The 19,584-nt window shown below is 41.3% G+C and overlaps 2 protein-coding genes across 8 annotated transcripts in view; one reads left to right on the top strand and one right to left on the bottom strand.

Annotated features, from left to right (window-relative positions):
* Window positions 1-1,437: 1,437 nt before the first annotated feature.
* irgf4 (immunity-related GTPase family, f4) lies at window positions 1,438-6,548 on the top strand. Its single transcript, XM_079826347.1, has 6 exons — window positions 1,438-2,117; window positions 3,693-3,788; window positions 4,010-4,240; window positions 4,318-4,340; window positions 4,422-4,540; window positions 5,277-6,548. The coding sequence occupies exons 1-6, from the start codon at window positions 1,722-1,724 to the stop codon at window positions 5,810-5,812; spliced, it is 1,401 nt and encodes a 466-aa protein (XP_079682473.1). The 5' UTR covers window positions 1,438-1,721; the 3' UTR covers window positions 5,813-6,548.
* Window positions 6,549-12,097: 5,549 nt separating this feature from the next.
* Window positions 12,098-19,584, bottom strand: part of srebf2 (sterol regulatory element binding transcription factor 2) — a 35,778-nt gene continuing 28,291 nt past the window's right edge. For all 7 annotated transcript variants that reach the window (XM_079826206.1, XM_079826204.1, XM_079826205.1 and 4 more), the window contains 3 exons: window positions 15,747-15,923; window positions 15,331-15,430; window positions 12,098-13,015 (listed from right to left, as the gene is read on the bottom strand). In XM_079826206.1, coding sequence (XP_079682332.1) covers window positions 12,807-13,015; window positions 15,331-15,430; window positions 15,747-15,923 — 486 coding nt within the window. In that variant the 3' untranslated portion in view covers window positions 12,098-12,806. The remainder of the gene's footprint in view (window positions 13,016-15,330; window positions 15,431-15,746; window positions 15,924-19,584) is intronic.

Genomic DNA, 19,584 nt, shown 5'->3' with positions numbered 1-19,584 from the left:
GTTCTCCACTGGTCCTTCATGACCCTGTGGCCGGTTCTCCACTGGTCCTTCATGACCCTGTGGCCGGTTCTCCACTGGTCCTTCATGACCCTGTGGCCGGTTCTCCACTGGTCCTTCATGATCCTGTGGCCGGTTCTCCACTGGTCCTTCATGACCCTGTGGCCGGTTCTCCACTGGTCCTCCATGACCCTGTGGCCGGTTCTCCACTGGTCCTTCATGACCCTGTGGCCGGTTCTCCACTGGTCCTTCATGACCCTGTGGCCGGTTCTCCACTGGTCCTTCATGACCCTGTGGCCGGTTCTCCACTGGTCCTCCATGACCCTGTGGCCGGTTCTCCACTGGTCCTTCATGACCCTGTGGCCGATTCTCCTCTGGTCCTTCATGACCCTGTGGCCGGTTCTCCACTGGTCCTCCATGACCCTGTGGCCGGTTCTCCACTGGTCCTTCATGACCCTGTGGCCGGTTCTCCACTGGTCCTTCATGACCCTGTGGCCGGTTCTCCACTGGTCCTTCATGACCCTGTGGCCGGTTCTCCACTGTTCCTTCATGACCCTGTGGCCGGTTCTCCACTGGTCCTTCATGACCCTGTGGCCGGTTCTCCACTGGTCCTTCATGACCCTGTGGCCGGTTCTCCACTGGTCCTCCATGACCCTGTGGCCGGTTCTCCACTGGTCCTTCATGACCCTGTGGCCGGTTCTCCACTGGTCCTTCATGACCCTGTGGCCGGTTCTCCACTGGTCCTCCATGACCCTGTGGCCGGTTCTCCACTGGTCCTTCATGACCCTGTGGCCGGTTCTCCACTGCTCCTTCATGACCCTGTGGCCGGTTCTCCACTGGTCCTTCATGACCCTGTGGCCGGTTCTCCACTGGTCCTCCATGACCCTGTGGCCGGTTCTCCACTGGTCCTCCATGACCCTGTGGCCGGTTCTCCACTGTTCCTTCCTTGGATCACTTTTGATAGAGACTGACCACTGCAGACCGGGAACACCCCACAAGAGCTGCAGTTTTGGAGATGCTCTGACCCAGTCATCTAGCCATCACAATCTGTGTTGTGAATATTAGTGACCTGTTCACAGATTGAGAGGGAGAGGGGGTGAGCAGGGATGATGTATTCTTTATTGACCACAAAACTTTATCCCATCATGAAATATCAGTCTGTGCAATAAAGAAAATCCATCAAAATAACTTTTTGCCTCACCAATATATTATATTCTGTGCACAAATGCATATCGTCTCTGTCTTAGTCTCTCAGTGGATTTTAACAAGAGTAGCCACTATAAGGGTTTTGAGGTTATTTATTTGTTAATATTTTTGTATTTTCATTGTTCTTTTGTGTTTTATCCAATGTTTTATATTTTAATGTTTCAATGCAAGTTCACTTTGAATACAAGCTGAGGAAATCCTGTTCCTGTTTGACCTGTTTGAACACACCCACAGGCGATCATGAACTCCTCCCTCTCACAACACTTACCAGGAAGAGACTGACTTGTTATTTCTCCTTTCTGTCATACCGACTCTCTCTCTCTCTCTCTCTTTCTCTCAACAGCAATTAAGAATCAGCGATCAGTGGGAAACGAAGAGAAACTCTTTACAGAAGGAGTTTGTGAAGTTTGTTTCTGAACAGACAGCAGATCTTTGGGATTCTCATTGTGATTCATGTTTGAAGCCGTCGTTCAGGAAGTGAAAGTAAAGTTCAGATTGCTGGAGCTCAAACAGTGAGAATGGATTCACTGTCTGTAGAAGAGCTTTCTTGTCCCGTGTGCTGTGAAATCTTCAAGGCTCCTGTTGTTTTATCCTGTAGTCACAGTTTCTGTAAAGAGTGTCTTCAACAGTTCTGGAGAACCAAGAGAACTCAGGAGTGTCCCGTCTGCAGGAGAAGATCCTCAAAAGCTAATCCTCCAACTAATCTGGCGTTAAAGAACTTGTGTGAGTCGTTCCTGAAGGCGAGAGATGAGAGGCGTTCATCAGGATCTGAGGAGATCTGCAGTTTACACAGTGAGAAACTCAAACTCTTCTGTCTCGAGGACAAACAGCCGGTGTGTTTAGTGTGCAGAGATTCACAACAACACGACAATCATAAATTCAGACCCATCAGTGAAGTGGTTTCATCATATAAGGTAAGACAAATGTCAATTGTTTCTCATGGAAAGAACAATAAATAGTCAAACACAGATTTCACATTCATGCACTCAGTATTTCTCATTTCACTCATCTTCAGTAACATTTACTGTGCTGTGAAAAACTATTTGCCCCTCCTCAAGTCTTCGGTTTCTGTGTCTCATACTAAATAGTATATGTTAAAAAAAAAATCAACCCGTGGTGTTGCCGGGTGAGGTCGCTGGTTCGTCCCGTGGTGGAAGTGCATGAGTGGAAGTGTCTCGAAACCGTGGTAGTTTCCCGTTAACTTTCCGCGATCGCGTGATAGCCTCCTCCTCCTTCACTGTTCTCGATGGAGCCGCGGTCAAAGGGTACACTGGAGTCCCCCTGGTGGAACATCTGTAGCGATGCAGTTCTGCTCTCAGAGCGCTTCCACCTGGTGTGGTGACCCAAAGCACCCGCCCAAGGCCTGTAGGTTTTCGTCTACTCCGGTGGCGAAGAGCTACAGAGCTGCGGGCCAGGCTGTGTCCGCCCTGCATGCTATGGTCATCTTGCAGGTCCACCAGGCCAGGGTGCTCAGAAGCATGCCGTGCTGACCCTGCATTAATGCAGGAGCTACATGCAGCAACCGACCTCGCCCTACAGGTGTTGAAAGTTACTGCACGCTCTCTCGGTCAGGTGATGTGCACTTGTGTGGTCCAGGAATGCCATTCATGGCTCAACCTGGCAGACTATGTTCCTCAACTCCCCTATCTTGATGGCTTTTCTTTATTGCACAGACTGATATTTCATGATGCGATTTCCACGTGGTATATGCTTCTCAGTGTTCCTTGGTATTCGGCGTTGAGCCTAGCCCTTTGTTCATGCTAATCTCACGGCAGGGAGCTCAGGTCAGCGCAGGACGCTGGAAGCCGTCGTGGCGAGATTAGATTGGGACCCCCATTCCGTCTGACGTGACGCGGAGTGACTCACTGAAAGGGAACGTCTCGGTTACGTATGAACCCTTGAGCCTACTTATGAGCCTCGGCTCCTCAGCAGGAACATAATGTGAGATTGAACACGCAGCTCCTTATACACCCATGAGGTGGGCCGGAGTTGCGCTATGCAAATTCCACAGACCCATGGCATTGTTTTGCCATTGGCTCGTTTTGTAGAACTCGAAGGTGATTGGCTTCTAAGAGAAACCCCCATACCTTCAGTCACTGACATAAAGTCTCCATTCCCTCCTTCAGGGAACGAGGGTTACATACGTAACTGAGACGTTTTCAACCATATCACCCGTGTGAAAAACGAATCACCCCTTCATCAGCGATAACTGCAGCGAATGCTTGAGCTGACTGGAGATCAGTCTTTCACAGTGCTCTGCTGGATCTGACCCACTTCTCTTTGCAGAACTGCTTTAGTTCAGTCACATTGGAGGGTTTTCAAGCATGAACTGCCTGTTTAAGGTCCTGCCACATCATCTCAATCGGGTTCAAGTCAGGACTCCAGAACTTGAGTTGAGCTTTTCTGAGGCGTTCAGAGGTGGATTTACTCTGTGCTTTGAATCATTTTCTTGATGCTTGAGCTTCAGCTGTATTTCTGTTCAATTCTAGGAGGAGCTCAATACAGCACTGAAGTCCTTACAGGAGAAACTTAAACACAATGAAAACATTAAAGGAGAGTTTGAGAAAACAGCTCAACACATCAAGGTGAGGACACAGAGTCAAGAGTCATTTTCATCACAGCTGTAGGATCTCTATATACAGTTATGATTTGATATATTTCAGCTGATTATTTCTGTAAATGACGAGCAGCGTCTGCTTCTGGAGCCGTTATATGTCGGGTATGGGAGTTTCTCTCTGATATGAATGATGTGAAGTGTTGATGTGTGTGGATGGAGATGATTGAAGTGAATGTGATGTGATTTCAGGCTCAAGCTGAGCACACAGAGCGTCAGATTAAACAGCAGTTTGAGAAGCTTCATCAGTTTCTCAGAGATGAAGAAGAAGCTACAATCACTGCACTGAGGGAGGAAGAGGAGCAGAAGAAGCAGATGATGAAGGAGAAGCTGGAGGAGATGAACACACACATCTCAGCTCTTTCACACACAATCAAAGACATGGAGGAGATGATGAGAGCCAGTGACGTCTGCTTTCTGAAGGTCTGATTTCAGATCATTGGTTGATCATTGGTTCATTGATTGAGTTCTTGATGATAAATGGTGTGTTTGTTCTGCAGGAGTTTCCAGTCTCAAAGGAAAGGTGAGTGATCTGCTCCTGTCTCTGGTCTCTCTGGTTCTGATCCAAAGCCACTGCAGTTCTGACTCCTGAATGTTCTTCCAGAGTCCAGAGCTCACAGCCGGATCCACAGATGGCTTCTGGAGCTTTGATTCATGTGCCACGGTACTTGGGCAACCTGCCGTTCAGAGTCTGGAAGAAGATGCAGGACATCGTCCAACACAGTGAGTCTGACTGATAGAGAGAGATCCTTTTAAAACATGTACAAATTGTAAACTCTCATTAATAAATTCATTCAGAGTTTATAACACCAAATCAATTCAAAAGACATAAGATCCCCCATGGACCTCACTGGATTTCACAAGATTAAGAAACACAATTTTTAAATTGCTACTTGAATTTCGTTCACTTTTTGTTTTCCTAGTGTCATAAATTGCCCTTTTTGCCAGACTTAATAGGAAATTCAGCAATTGGCAACAAAATCTGCGTCTCCGAATGTATTTAAAACCACAAATAGCAGGAAGAAGAATGTCATAAATCATAAATCAGGATCATAATTCATAATAATCTGAGTGTGTTCAGTCTTGATCATCAGGATCATAATTCATAATAATCTGAGTGTGTTCAGTCTTGATCAACAGGATCATAATTCATAATAATCTGAGTGTGTTCAGTCTCGATCATCAGGATCATAATTCATAATAATCTGAGTGTGTTCAGTCTCGATCATCAGGATCATAATTCATAATAATCTGAGTGTGTTCAGTCTTGATCATCAGGATCATAATTCATAATAATCTGAGTGTGTTCAGTCTTGATCATCAGGATCATAATTCATAATAATCTGAGTGTGTTCAGTCTTGATCATCAGGATCATAATTCATAATAATCTGAGTGTGTTCAGTCTTGATGATGGTATGAAGATCAGAATAAAAGCATCTGTTGATTGTGTCTCATCAGCTCCTGTGATTCTGGATCCAAACACGGCTCATCGATGGCTCGACCTGTCTGATGATCTGACCAGTGTGAGATGGAGCAGGAGTGATCAACCTCTTCCTGATAATCCAGAGAGATTTGACTCCCATTCCTGTGTTCTGGGTTCAGTGGGTTTTAACTCAGGAACACACAGCTGGGATGTGGAGGTTAAAGAGAATTACAGCTGGACTGTTGGAGTAACTACAGCATCAAACCAGAGGAAGGGACAGAGTTTCTTCAACACTGATGATGTCTGGAGTGTGGAGTATGATGAGGATGATGAGGATGGAGAGGATGATGAGGTTGATATGGATGGTATCTTCAGAGATAGTTTTCGTGTTAGACAGAAGCTTGATAGTGTGAGAGTGTGTGTGGACTATGACAGAGGAACGGTGTCATTCTCTGATCCTGTAACTAACACACATCTACACACACACACAACCTCCTTCACTCACACACTCTTTCCATTCTTCTATTGTTTTATTGGCTCTCTGAGGATCTTAGCGGTCAATAGTCAGTAAACGTCACTCCTGTAGGTCTGGATCTTCCTGCTTTCATCAGTTTCCAATATTTAATCCATATCTCATGAGTGAGAGTTGATCTGAATATCAGTCCGGTGGCTGTGATTGGCCCATGATGATCACATGACTGATATCCAGCACTACAGCCACACCCCTTCACTTTAAAAACTGTTTTATGTCTTGTCATGAATAGTATACACTGAGAATATATCAGTGAGCTTTGAGATAATTATAGGCCGACCCACAGGATATGCCCAGCCTGTCATGACATATATATCACTGTTAAATATGCTCTCACTGCAAAATTAAGATGCACATTATATTAAAGGTGTGATGTCCCTTTCCTAATCAGGGTTATTTGTTTGCTTTCAAATTATAAATACATTAAATATTTGATGTAACCCGTGTGTTTTAAAGAAACTCTGCTCATGTATTTTATCTTATTTAGAGAAAACTGTGATGTTTGGATGCAGTACATACACACACACACACACACTCTCACACACGTTGGGTTTTCATGTTTTATGGGGACTTTCCATAGGCGTAATGGTTTTTATACCGTACATACTGTATATTCTATCCCCCTACACTGACCCTGCCCCTAAACCTACCCATCACACACACACACACACACACACACACACTCACACTCACATCTATCTGAGATAGAAACGCCACTGTGCGTGTTTTGTGTTGTACAAGTTCTGAGTATAAATAAAAGAAACAGTCCCAGTCACGCCGACCCCGTCTTCTTCCTTCCAACACCAACCTCTACTACAACAAGATATGTCAAAAAAATGACTTGTTATTTCTTGTTATTTCGACATAAGTCGTTTTTTTTAACATAATATCTTGTTATTTCGTCATAAATCCTTATTTCGACATGGCGTTATGTCGAAATAACGAGATTATAACGATATAAGGATTTTATGTCGAAATAATGACTTATGACAAAATAACGAAATAGTGTGTCAAAATAACAAGAGTTAAAAACGAAATAACGATTTATGTTGGAATAACGACTTTTTTTTATTTATTTTTTTATTTATTCTTTTTTTTTATTATGCAAACAGACAAGTACAATATTTACAAATGAGAAATTAGAGGAACATTACATAGACCAACAAAACATACATTATGGTCAGTACGATTTGGATATATATGCGTGTGTGTTTGTGTGTGTGTGTGTGTGTGTTCGTGTGTGTGCAACTGTAAGTGTAATTGGGTGTGGGGATGGAAAAATATATGAACAAAGGAGCATGTAGGAAAGTACAACAGACATAACCAGAAAAATAAAATAAAATTAACAAAATACAATAAATAATACTAATTTTAAATGACAAAAATAATGATGATGAAGATAGTAATGGTATCCCAAAAAAAACAAACAACAAAAAAAAAAAAAAAAAAAAAAAGGAAATGGAAAATGGGGTATGAGGAAGGTGACAACACTAAAAGTAATAACAATATTAATAATAATAGTAATAATAATAATAATAATGATGAATCAAATTAATAAGAAATGATAAATAATAGTATTAGCAGTAGTAGTAGTAATGATAAACATATGAACAAATATACTTATTTCATCCGGAATGAGGGGGGGATTAAAGGATCAGGAAGAGGAAATAAAAAAATATAATAATAATAATAATAATGGTAATATTGATACAGCCATTAATAGTAGTGATAATAGTAGAGGTTGTAATAGTAATGATAATAATAATAGTAATATTATTAATAACGGTAATATTGATACAGCCATTAATAATAAGGTGTTATAAAGCTGCCTCTGATACCCCTCATGGCCATGGCACACGATAGACCCCCGCCAGCATCATATTGCAACGGGCTATCAAGGTGAGGTGCAGCGGGGCCTAGGGTCCCAAAAACCATGCCCATCCCCAGCCGTCACACACATGCCACGCTTACCCTGTCTTTGTATTTTTTTTTATGGCTACTTTCATTGTTATACTCATAATATGTTTATGTCGACTAGTGTATAATGCATTAAAAACAATGGCGTGTATCATGGAACCAGCCCGGTGCAAAGCCCAGGCCGTCATACCCACGCCTCACTTACCCTATATGTGTACTTTTTTTTCTTTTTTTCTTCTTTGCTTTAAACCTTGTTTTATGTTCCAAATGAATGTGTGTGTGCACCTCATCTAATATGTGAAGCATTAAAACAGCGAGACAAGTGGTGTGCCAGCCGGAGACAAGAAATCCCAGGCAGAAGTACAGGCTGGAGGGTGAAAACCCAAGCCCCCCCGCCCCACATCACACCCACCCACAACTAATCAGAACTGCACATGGCCAGGACCAGTATGCCTTAACCAACCAGGGTCCGGAAGCAGCGAAAAAGCGAAAGAGAAATTTAAATATAATTTTATAGGCATTTTATTTATATTAGTCTGTGTTGCTACCTCTTCCTGACCCCCCTCCCCTCAATCATGTGTGATTATTGATGGTATATCATTGAGGATGGCTTCAGACAAAGAAGGTCAGTGGATTCATGACTGTTGGAAGTTAAAGAGATATGACCAAGAAGGGTGTAATTCTGTAGTATTATTTTGAGTGGAGGTAGTCAAGTTTTCCATGGAGATGTACTCTATTAGTAAATTTTTCCAAGTTGAAATGTGTATGGAGTTCCTTGATTTCCAGTTCATGAGGATAGCTTTCTTGGCGATAGTTAAAGCCACTAGGAGTAACTGACTGTTTTTACTGTTTAAATTGATTATGGATATGTCACCTAATATACAGAGAGAGGGAGACAGCGGGATGTGACAACCCACAAGTTTGGATAGTGAGTCAGTGACTTTTTCCCAGAATTTTTTAACTGAGGTGCAATGCCAAATAGCGTGTAAATAGGTGTCCGGAGTGTTTTGTGTGCAATGTGAGCATGTTTCTGAGGTAAAACCCATTTTAAATAATTTATGTCCAGTTAGGTGGACTCTATGAAGTACTTTATACTGTATAAGTTGTAAATTGGCGTTTTTTGTCATGAAGTAGATATTTTTACAGATTTGTGTCCAGAAAGCGACATTGGGAGCAATGGATAAGTCTGATTCCCATTTAGCATTGGGCAGGCTTAATGTGTTGTCTGATTTGGATATTATTTTATATATTTTGGAGAGTAGTTTTTTCGGGGGGGTGGAATAACGACTTCTTATGTGGAAATGAGATATGTCGGAATAACGAGAGATTATAACGAAATAATGACTCAATATCTCAAAATAACAATTAATGTTGAAATAACGACTTAGCTCGAAATAACGAGATGCGTTTTAGGTGGTAAGAGATATGATAATTGAGGCTAAGGAAACTTTTTTTAAGTATAAGATTTGTGAATCGAAGCAGAAAACTCAAAAACTATGGAGAGTTTTGAATGATTTAGAGTATAGGAAAGAGACAAAGGCTAAAGGCTCTAGATTAAGTCTGAATGTAGATGGAAGATTGATGGCTGATCAGAAGAAGGTCGCAGATTATTTTAATAGTATTTTTACTACTGCTGTTGAAAAACTGGTCAATAATCTTCCTGTACGATCTGGGATTTTTAATAATGAATTAGTTAAGAGTATTATGCAAAATGTGGGGTTATTCAGGGTGGTTTTTCATTTACTACAGTTAAGGAGAGCGATGTTTTCAAAAAGTTAATGGAACTCAAAAGTATTAAAGCGACAGGACTAGATAATATTCCAGTGAAGTATATTAAGGATTCAGCTAAAGTTATTACCCCTATGGTAACTCATATTATAAATCAGGAAAGGTTCCAGGGGAGTTAAAAAAAAGCAGGGTTAGGGTTAGGGTTAGGGTTAGGGTTACTTGAAGTACTTGTGATGTTGCCGAGCCAAGAGAGTAAGTTGTTGGCCAAGTGGCAGGGCACCTTTGAGATTAAGAACCAGCTAGGCCCCACCACATATGAAGTGGCCACTCCAGGGCAAGATCGTGCTAGCCGAGTACTGCATGTGAATCTTCTAAAGAAGTGGGTATCCCGACCTGAAAAGGGAGCACAAGTGATGATGATGATTCGTCATGTGAAAGAGGAAGAGGAAGGGGAGGACCAGTACTTGCCTCAACCAGTATCTGGGGATATCAATCTGGAGCATCTATCTAAGGATCAACAATCCCAGGTGAGAGTGCTATGCACCCCTGAAATATTCTCTGAATATCCTGGTTTAACATCCTTGATACAGCATGATGCGATATTAAAATCCGAGGCAGCTGTCAGACGTTTGAGTTACAGAATACCCGAGAGACTCCAAGAGGCCTTGAAGGAGGAAGTGAACTTGATGCTGAGATTAGGAATAATCGAACCCTCTAAAAGTGAATGGTGTCATCCGGTGGTCCTGGTACCGAAAAAGGATGGGAGTATTCGGTTTTGCATTGACTTTCGGTACTTGAATTCTGTCTCTCAGTTTGACTCATATCCTACTCCCCGTATAGAGGCCTTAATTGATCGACTGGGCAAATCAAAATACCTGACGACCATCGATCTGTCCAAAGGGTATTGGAAGATACCACTGACACAGCAGGCGCCTCACAGTAAACCCTGCTAAGTGTGCTGTGGCCCGGAAGGAAACAGAATACCTGGGCTTCGTCATCGGCAACGGGGTCGTGCGACCTCAGGTCAAAAGAGGTTCAGGCCTTAGAGGAGGCTCCTATCCCACAGACCCGTAAGGACCTCAGATCCTTTTTGGGAATGGCAGGATTTTATAATCGTTTTATCCCTAATTTTTCAAGTAGGGCTGCCCCTTTGACCGATATGGTGGGGATCCGATGTCCAAATCAATGCCAGTGGTCAGAGGAAAGGATGGCAGCCTTCCGAGATGTTCAAACTGCCTTAAGGGAAGATGCTGTGCGGTACAGTCCGGACTTTGATCAGGAATTTATTTTCCAGACAGATGCCTCGGAGAGGGGCGCAAACTTTCATTAGTCGCAAACTCTTTCCAAGAGAAGTTCGCTACTCTACAGTAGAGAAAGAATGCTTGGCAGTTAAATGGGCCCTAGACTCCTTGAGATATTACCTGCTGGGAAGGGAGTTCAAATTAGAAACGGACCATAAAGCTGTCCAGTGGTTGGGAAAGATGAAAGACACCAATGGGAGGATCACACGGTGGTATCTGGCCATGCAACCTTTCCGGTTTACAGTCCAGCATGTTCCTGGCAAGTCCAATGTGACCGCTGACTACTTCTCTCATTGTACCAACGAGATGTCTGAAGGGAGGGTGTGTGTGATGGCTGAGCCTGCAGCCACACGTGGAAAAGGGTAACTTTCATTCGCCATGCACTCAGTCATTCGCAGCTCATCCACTCATCCGCCATGCATGCATCCATTCATCCCCAGCGCATACACGCCACTATATATTCATTCACACGGATAGTTATTTTTCTCTCTCTTTATCCATCTTATAAAGTAATAACAGCATTTAAGTTTTGTTATATAGTTATTTATATAATAAAGACACTACACAAGTTTTGTTGAATACATTTGCAATGCTTTATTTAGTACTTTGTTTGTTGGTTTGGAGTGCACACTTACTAGCTTGCGTTGTGCTATTTCTGTTTTCTGATATGTGTTTCTATTGAGTTTAAGTTACCATGAGGTGGATTGGAGCTGAGAGAAAGGGTGTTGGTTGCAGTGTGTCTGTCCATCCATTGCAGCGGTCTTGACAGGCAAAAGGCTGGCGCTCAGGCAGCGGTAGAGATTTATGGCCGGACAGTTCCGCTCGGCGATACCAACTAGCAGTGACGTCATGGGGGGGTGGTGAAGGAAGTTGAATTTGATTTGTTGAGTTTTTACTCATTTTTATTGTTAATATTTTGTGTTGCAACATTTATTATTATTATTATCATTATTATTATGGTGTTTATATTTACTTCATTTTGTTGGATTATAAATAACCTGTTACTTTATAAAATGTTTGTTGATGTTTTCCCCTGTCTTGTTTAAGTGAGCTCACCGTTTGTCTTAAATACCTGTCTGTTGTCTTAGTTGGGGGTCAGCTTTGTTCTGTTCAGTTCTCATGTTTCCTTTATGCTGAGTTAAAGCTTATTTGCTGACCTCAGTTTAGTTAAGTCTAGCTAGCGAATTTGTTAGATTAAGTTGATTTACTTTGTATTTGGTATTGGTGGTTTTTCTTTATTTTTTTTGGGTACAATAAAACCCATTTTTTTGTTGGAAACTTAGTGTCCTCGTGCCTTACTGCCTGGCTATCTTACAACCCTAAAGAAAGAAGCCCGTGGTACGAGTGTCCTGTTTGATCACATGCACAGAGACGGGATGGTTCTTCAACGGCATCTGCATTTTATTACAAAATAAAAGTCAAAAGACGTAGAAATTCAGACAAACACGTGAAGGAAAGAGTGAATGTGACGGAGCTGCGGAGAGAGAGATAGAGTTAGATATTCAAACACAACCAGAACCTATTAAAACACTACATAACACACACACACACACACACGCGTGTGTGTTTATATTCCTCTATTTACAGCTCACTTCTGTCATGTGACCGTTACATCTTCATCATCACGTGCCGTCATAATAAAAGTCCCGCGCTCACATCTCCAAATATATAAAAGAATAAAGACAAGCTACTGAAGCAAAATAACACAAACACAAACTAAATATGACACAATTACACACGAGTCGTCATGTGACATCACTAATGCGCTCTAGAAGACTTTGGTCTAGAAGACAGTTCTGTACAACGTGTGAGTGTGTGTGAGTGTGTGTGTGTGTGTGTGAGGTAGCTGCTGAAAGATGAACTGTTTATTTACTAGATCAGACACTGACTGAACCGTTTGTGTGTGTGTGTGTGTGTGTGTGTGAAACTATCATGCATCTAATATTAACAGGATCATCACTAAGCTCAAGCAGATTCTCTCTGTGTGTGTGTGTGTGTGTGTGTGTGTGTGTGAGTGTGAGTGTGAGTGTGTGTGTGTGTGTGTGTGTGTGTGTGTGTGTGTGTGTGTGTGTGTGTGTGTGTGTGTGTTATGACGCAGCGATGGTGGTGCCCCCCCCCAGCCGCAGCAGGATCTGTTGGCAGTCCTGCAGTGAGCGCCGGTCCCCCACTCTCTCCAGTGTGCGTTTGGCCTCGGCCAGCAGGCGGGCGCGGTGACCCGGCGGGGTCAGGAGGGGCAGGGGCAGGTGGCGGCACGCCAGCAGGATGGCATGAGCTCTCTCACGCTCGCCGCCGTCTGCTGTGGAACACGAACACACACACACACACACACACACACACACACACACACACACACACACACACACACACACACACACACACACACACACACACACACACACACACACACACACACACACACACACACACACAGTGAGTTGAGTCGTTGATGAGCTGTAGATTATTGTAATGCTCTACTGGGTGGTTGCCCTGCTCGCTTAATAAATAAACTCCAGCTGGTCCAAAACGCAGCAGCTCCAGTTCTTACTAGAACCCCAAATCAGAAAAAGTTGGGACAGTATGGAAAACGCAAATAAATAAAAAAAGAAGTGATTTCTAAATTTACTTTGACTTGTATTTCATTGCAGACAATATGAACACAAAATATTTCATGTTTTGTCTGGTCAACTTCATGTCATTTGTAAATATGCATCCTTTCCTGTCATTCAGACCTGCAACACATTTCAAAAAAAGTTGGGACAGGAGCAATTTAGGGCTAGTAATGAGGTAAACTGGTTAAATAATGATGTGATTTGAAACAGGTGATGTCAACAGGTGATTGTAATTATGATTTGGTACAAAAGCAGCATCCAAGAAAGGTCTAATCCTTTAGGAGCAAAGATGGGCCGAGGATCGCCAGTTTGCCAACAAACACGTGAGAAAATTATTGAAATGTTTAAAAACAATGTTCCTCAAAGAAAGATAGGAAGAGATTTGGATATTTCACATTCAACAGTGAAAAACATAATTAAAAGATTCAAGGAATCTGGAGGAATTTCAGTGCGTAAAGGACAAGGGCTCAAGCCTAAGCTGAACAACCGTGATCTCCGATCCCTCAGGCGGCACTGCATCAAGAATCGTCATTCATCTAGAAGCGATATCACCACATGGGCTCAGGACTACTTTGGCAAATCTTTGTCAAGTACCACAATACGTAGTGTTACGATCCAAGCTCTACTATCAACAATATTATTATCTTGATTATTGATTATTATTGGGATTATTAATAGTCTTATTATGAGTAGTTTGCTTGGGTTCTGTTGTGTTATTTTTTGGTATTAATTTTGGTTTTCTTTTCTTCCGAGGGTAAGCTCCGCCCTTGAACACCTGCTGCCGATTTGGTAATGACGCTGAGAATTGAATATAGGACGGAGGGAGAGTAACCGTGTGGCTGGCTGATCGTGCTACTTCCATCTTATTCCAGTCGCCCGACCACTTTAGTCACTGAGTTTGTGAAGTGCTGAGCACCCTTGAGAAGTCATTTGATGTTTACCTAGCTCCATGCTGATGACGAGTTGCAACTGGAAGAGCTTGATGTGCGACCATCTGGCTGGTAGCTGAAGCTGTGTGTTTGAGTATCTTTTTTCTGTGTTTCTTTTGTTGTTAGTTTTGTGTGTTTGTTAATTAGTTTGTTTATTTTGTTGGGGTTGGAAATCGTCCTCCCAGTTGCCTGATGCGACACCTGTGAGACGTAATAAATGATAAAAATGCTTTCTTTTTTTTAGGAGGAATGGACGCCGTGTGCTCCGGACCAAAGAAGAAAAGGATCATCCAGACTGTTACCAGCAACAAGTCCAAAAGCCAGGGTCTGTCATGGTATGGGGTTGTGTCAGTGCCCTTGGCAAAGGTAACTTGCACTTCTGTGAAGGCACCATTAATGTTGAAAAGGACATAGAGATTTTGGAGCATAATATGCTGCCTTCAAGAAGACATCTTTTCCAGGGACGTCCATGCATATTTCAACAAGACAATGCAAAACCACATTCTGCACACATTCTGCAGTCCTGGCTGTGGAGGAAGAGGGTTCGGGTACTTGACTGGCCTGCCTCAGTCCCGACCTGTCTCCAATAGAGAATGTGTGGAAGACCCCGTACTGTTGCCCACCTTAAGACTTGTTTGCAGAAAGAATGGGACAAAATTACACCTGAAACACTTCATCACTTGGTGTCTTCAGTCCCTAAACGTCTTTTAAGTGTTGTGAAAAGGAATGGCAACATTACAAAGTGGTAAATGCTTTACTGTCCCAACTTTTTTTGAAATGTGTTGCAGGTCTGAATGACAGGAAAGGATGCATATTTACAAATGACATGAAGTTGACCAGACAAAACATGAAATATTTTGTGTTCATATTGTCTGCAATGAAATACAAGTCAAAGTACATTTAGAAATCACTTCTTTTTTTTTTTTGCGTTTTCCATACTGTCCCAACTTTTTCTGACTTGGGGTTGTAGAACCAGGAAGTGTGACCATATTAGCCGGCTCTGTCAACACTGCACTGCCATCTACGCTAATGCTAGTCATCCCGAGTGTGTGTGTGTGTGTGTGTGTGTTTACCTGCTGTTGTGTAGTTGTGTGTTCTGTGTCGCAGCAGCTGGTGTGTGCGTGTTGGACTGGCTCCTGCCATCAGCCTGACCGTCGTCTCGTGCAGGAACAGCTAAAATCACACACACACACACACACACACACACACACACACACACACACACACACACACACACACACACACACACACACACACACACACACACACACACACACACACACACACACACACACACACACACACACACAGTGAGTTGAGTCGTTGATGAGCTGTAGATTATTGTAATGCTCTACTGGGTGGTTGCCCTGCTCGCTTAATAAATAAACTCCAGCTGGTCCAAAACGCAGCAGCTCCAGTTCTTACTAGAACCCCAAATCATGCAGAGGTCAAACACACAGGTCAGCTGTAGGCTGGGGTCAAAGGTCACCTTGTGCTGGGCCTGTCTGTGGGCTTGTCCGAGCTTCCGCAAAGAGCTCAGGTCCCTTTGGAATCCGGCCAGTTGGGATCCGGGGGCGGGGCCAGGCTCTCCGTTAGACCCGCCCCCACGCTGCCATAGGCTGGTTCTCAGAGTCAGGAGAAGGTCACAGACCAGAAGCTCCACCCCCTGAGAGAGTGTCAGAGACGATGATTGGATATTTGATAACTATAGCGATAACTATGACAATAACTATAATGATAACAGTAACGTTAACAGTAATAATAACTGTGTAACTATAGCTGTAACGATAACTGTAACTGTAACGATAGCTGTAAAGATAACTGTGTAACAATAGCTGTAACGATAACTGTGTAACAATAGCTGTAACGATAACTGTGTAAAAATAGCTGTAACGATAACTGTGTAACAATAGCTGTAACGATAACTGTGTAACAATAGCTATAACGATAACTGTGTAACAATAGCTGTAACGATAACTGTGTAACAATAGCTGTAACGATAACTGTGTAACAATAGCTGTAACGATAACTGTGTAACAATAGCTATAACGATAACTGTGTAACAATAGCTGTAACGATAACTGTGTAACAATAGCTATAACGATAACTGTGTAACAATAGCTGTAACGATAACTGTGTAACAATAGCTGTAACGATAACTGTGTAACAATAGCTATAACGATAACTGTGTAACAATAGCTGTAACGATAACTGTGTAACAATAGCTGTAACGATAACTGTGTAACAATAGCTGTAACGATAACTGTGTAACAATAGCTGTAACGATAACTGTGTAACAATAGCTATAACGATAACTGTGTAACAATAGCTGTAACGATAACTGTGTAACAATAGCTATAACGATAACTGTGTAACAATAGCTGTAACGATAACTGTGTAACAATAGCTGTAACGATAACTGTGTAACAATAGCTGTAACGATAACTGTGTAACAATAGCTATAACGATAACTGTGTAACAATAGCTGTAACGATAACTGTGTAACAATAGCTGTAACGATAACTGTGTAACAATAGCTGTAACGATAACTGTGTAACGATAGCTGTAACGATAACTGTGTAACAATAGCTGTAACGATAACTGTGTAACAATAGCTATAACGATAACTGTGTAACAATAGCTGTAACGATAACTGTGTAACAATAGCTGTAACGATAACTGTGTAACGATAGCTGTAACGATAACTGTGTAACGATAGCTGTAACGATAACTGTTTAACGATAGCTCTGTAATGATAACTGTGTAACGATAGCTATAACGATTACTGTAACGACAGCTGTAACTATAGCTGTAAAGATAACTGTGTAACAATAGCTGTAATGATAACTGTGTAACGATAACTGTGTAACAATAGCTGTAACGATAACTGTGTAACAATAGCTGTAACGATAGCTGTAAAAATAACTGTGTAACAATAGCTGTAACGATAACTGTGTAACAATAGCTGTAACGATAACTGTGTAACAATAGCTATAACGATAACTGTGTAACAATAGCTGTAATGATAACTGTGTAACAATAGCAGTAACGATAACTGTGTAACAATAGCAGTAACGATAACTGTGTAACAATAGCTATAACGATAACTGTGTAACAATAGCTGTAACGATAACTGTGTAACAATAGCAGTAACGATAACTGTGTAACAATAGCTATAACGATAACTGTGTAACAATAGCTGTAACGATAACTGTGTAACGATAGCTGTAACGATAACTGTGTAACAATAGCAGTAACGATATCCATATCATATCCATGTCCTGCACTTACGCATCCATTGTATATCCTGCACTTGCTGCTATTGCACTTCTGGTTAGACCTAAACTGCATTTCGTTGCCTTGTACTTGTACTTGTGTAATGACAATAAAGTTGAATCTAATCTAATCTAAAAAACTGTAACAATAGCTGTAACGATAACTGTGTAACAATAGCAGTAACAATAATTGTACCGATAGCTGTAAAGATAACTGTGTAACAATAGCTGTAACGATAACTGTGTAACAATAGCTGTAACGATAACTGTAACAATAACTGTGTAACAATAGCTGTAACGATAACTGTGTAACAATAGCAGTAACGATAACTCTGTAACAATAGCTATAACGATAACTGTGTAACAATAGCTATAACGATAACTGTGTAACAATAGCTGTAACGATAACTGTGTAACAATAGCAGTAACGATAACTGTACCGATAGCTGTAACGATAACTGTGTAACAATAGCTGTAACGATAACTGTGTAACAATAGCTGTAACCATAACTGTGTAACAATAGCTGTAACGATAACTGTGTAACAATAGCTGTAACGATTACTGTACCGATAGCTGTAACGATAACTGTGTAACAATAGCTGTAACGATAACTGTGTAACAATAGCAGTAACGATAACTGTGTAACAATAGCTATAACGATAACTGTGTAACAATAGCTATAACGATAACTGTGTAACAATAGCTGTAACGATAACTGTGTAACAATAGCAGTAACGATAATTGTACCGATAGCTGTAACGATAACTGTGTAACAATAGCTGAAACGATAACTGTGTAACAATAGCTGTAACGATAACTGTAACGATAACTGTGTAACAATAGCAGTAACGATAACTGTGTAACAATAGCAGTAACAATAACTATGTAACAATAGCTATAACGATAACTGTGTAACAATAGCTATAACGATAACTGTGTAACAATAGCTGTAATGATAACTGTGTAACAATAGCTGTAACGATAACTGTGTAACAATAGCTATAACGATAACTGTGTAACAATAGCTGTAATGATAACTGTGTAACAATAGCAGTAACGATAACTGTGTAACAATAGCAGTAACAATTACTTTAACAATAGCTGTAACGATAACTGTAACAATAACTGTGTAACAATAGCTGTAATGATAACTGTTTAACAATAGCAGTAACGATAACTGTGTAACAATAGCTATAACGATAACTGTGTAACAATAGCTATAACGATAACTGTGTAACAATAGCTGTAAAGATAACTGTGTAACAATAGCTGTAACGATAACTGTGTAACAATAGCTATAACGATAACTGTGTAACAATAGCTATAACGATAACTGTGTAACGATAGCTGTAACAATAACTGTGTAACAATAGCTGTAACGATAACTGTGTAACAATAGCTGTAACAATAACTGTGTAACAATAGCTGTAATGATAACTGTGTAACAATAGCAGTAACGATAACTGTGTAACGATAGCTGTAACGATAACTGTGTAACAATAGCAGTAACGATAACTCTGTAACAATAGCTATAACGATAACTGTGTAACAATAGCTATAACGATAACTGTGTAACAATAGCTGTAACGATAACTGTGTAACAATAGCAGTAACGATAACTGTACCGATAGCTGTAACGATAACTGTGTAACAATAGCTGTAACGATAACTGTGTAACAATAGCTGTAACCATAACTGTGTAACAATAGCTGTAACGATAACTGTGTAACAATAGCTGTAACGATTACTGTACCGATAGCTGTAACGATAACTGTGTAACAATAGCTGTAACGATAACTGTGTAACAATAGCAGTAACGATAACTGTGTAACAATAGCTATAACGATAACTGTGTAACAATAGCTATAACGATAACTGTGTAACAATAGCTGTAACAATAACTGTGTAACAATAGCTGTAACAATAACTGTGTAACAATAGCTGTAACAATAACTGTGTAACAATAGCTGTAATAACTGTGTAACAATAGCAGTAACGATAACTGTGTAACGATAGCTGTAACGATAACTGTGTAACAATAGCAGTAACTA

This window comes from Gobio gobio (assembly GCF_949357685.1).
Source record: "Gobio gobio genome assembly, chromosome: 1".
Classification (NCBI taxonomy): domain Eukaryota; kingdom Metazoa; phylum Chordata; class Actinopteri; order Cypriniformes; family Gobionidae; genus Gobio; species Gobio gobio.
Note: the sequence above shows the minus strand (reverse complement) of the source record. Positions and strands in the feature narration are given on the sequence as shown.

Excerpts from the sequence above, each read along its gene's own strand:
- irgf4 (XM_079826347.1), top strand. The coding sequence starts at position 1,722 with ATGGATTCACTGTCTGTAGAAGAGCTTTCTTGTCCCGTGTGCTGTGAA. Across the intron at positions 2,118-3,692 it reads AAGTGGTTTCATCATATAAG|GAGGAGCTCAATACAGCACT; the intron begins GTAAGACAAATG and ends GTTCAATTCTAG. Across the intron at positions 4,241-4,317 it reads GTGACGTCTGCTTTCTGAAG|GAGTTTCCAGTCTCAAAGGA; the intron begins GTCTGATTTCAG and ends TTTGTTCTGCAG.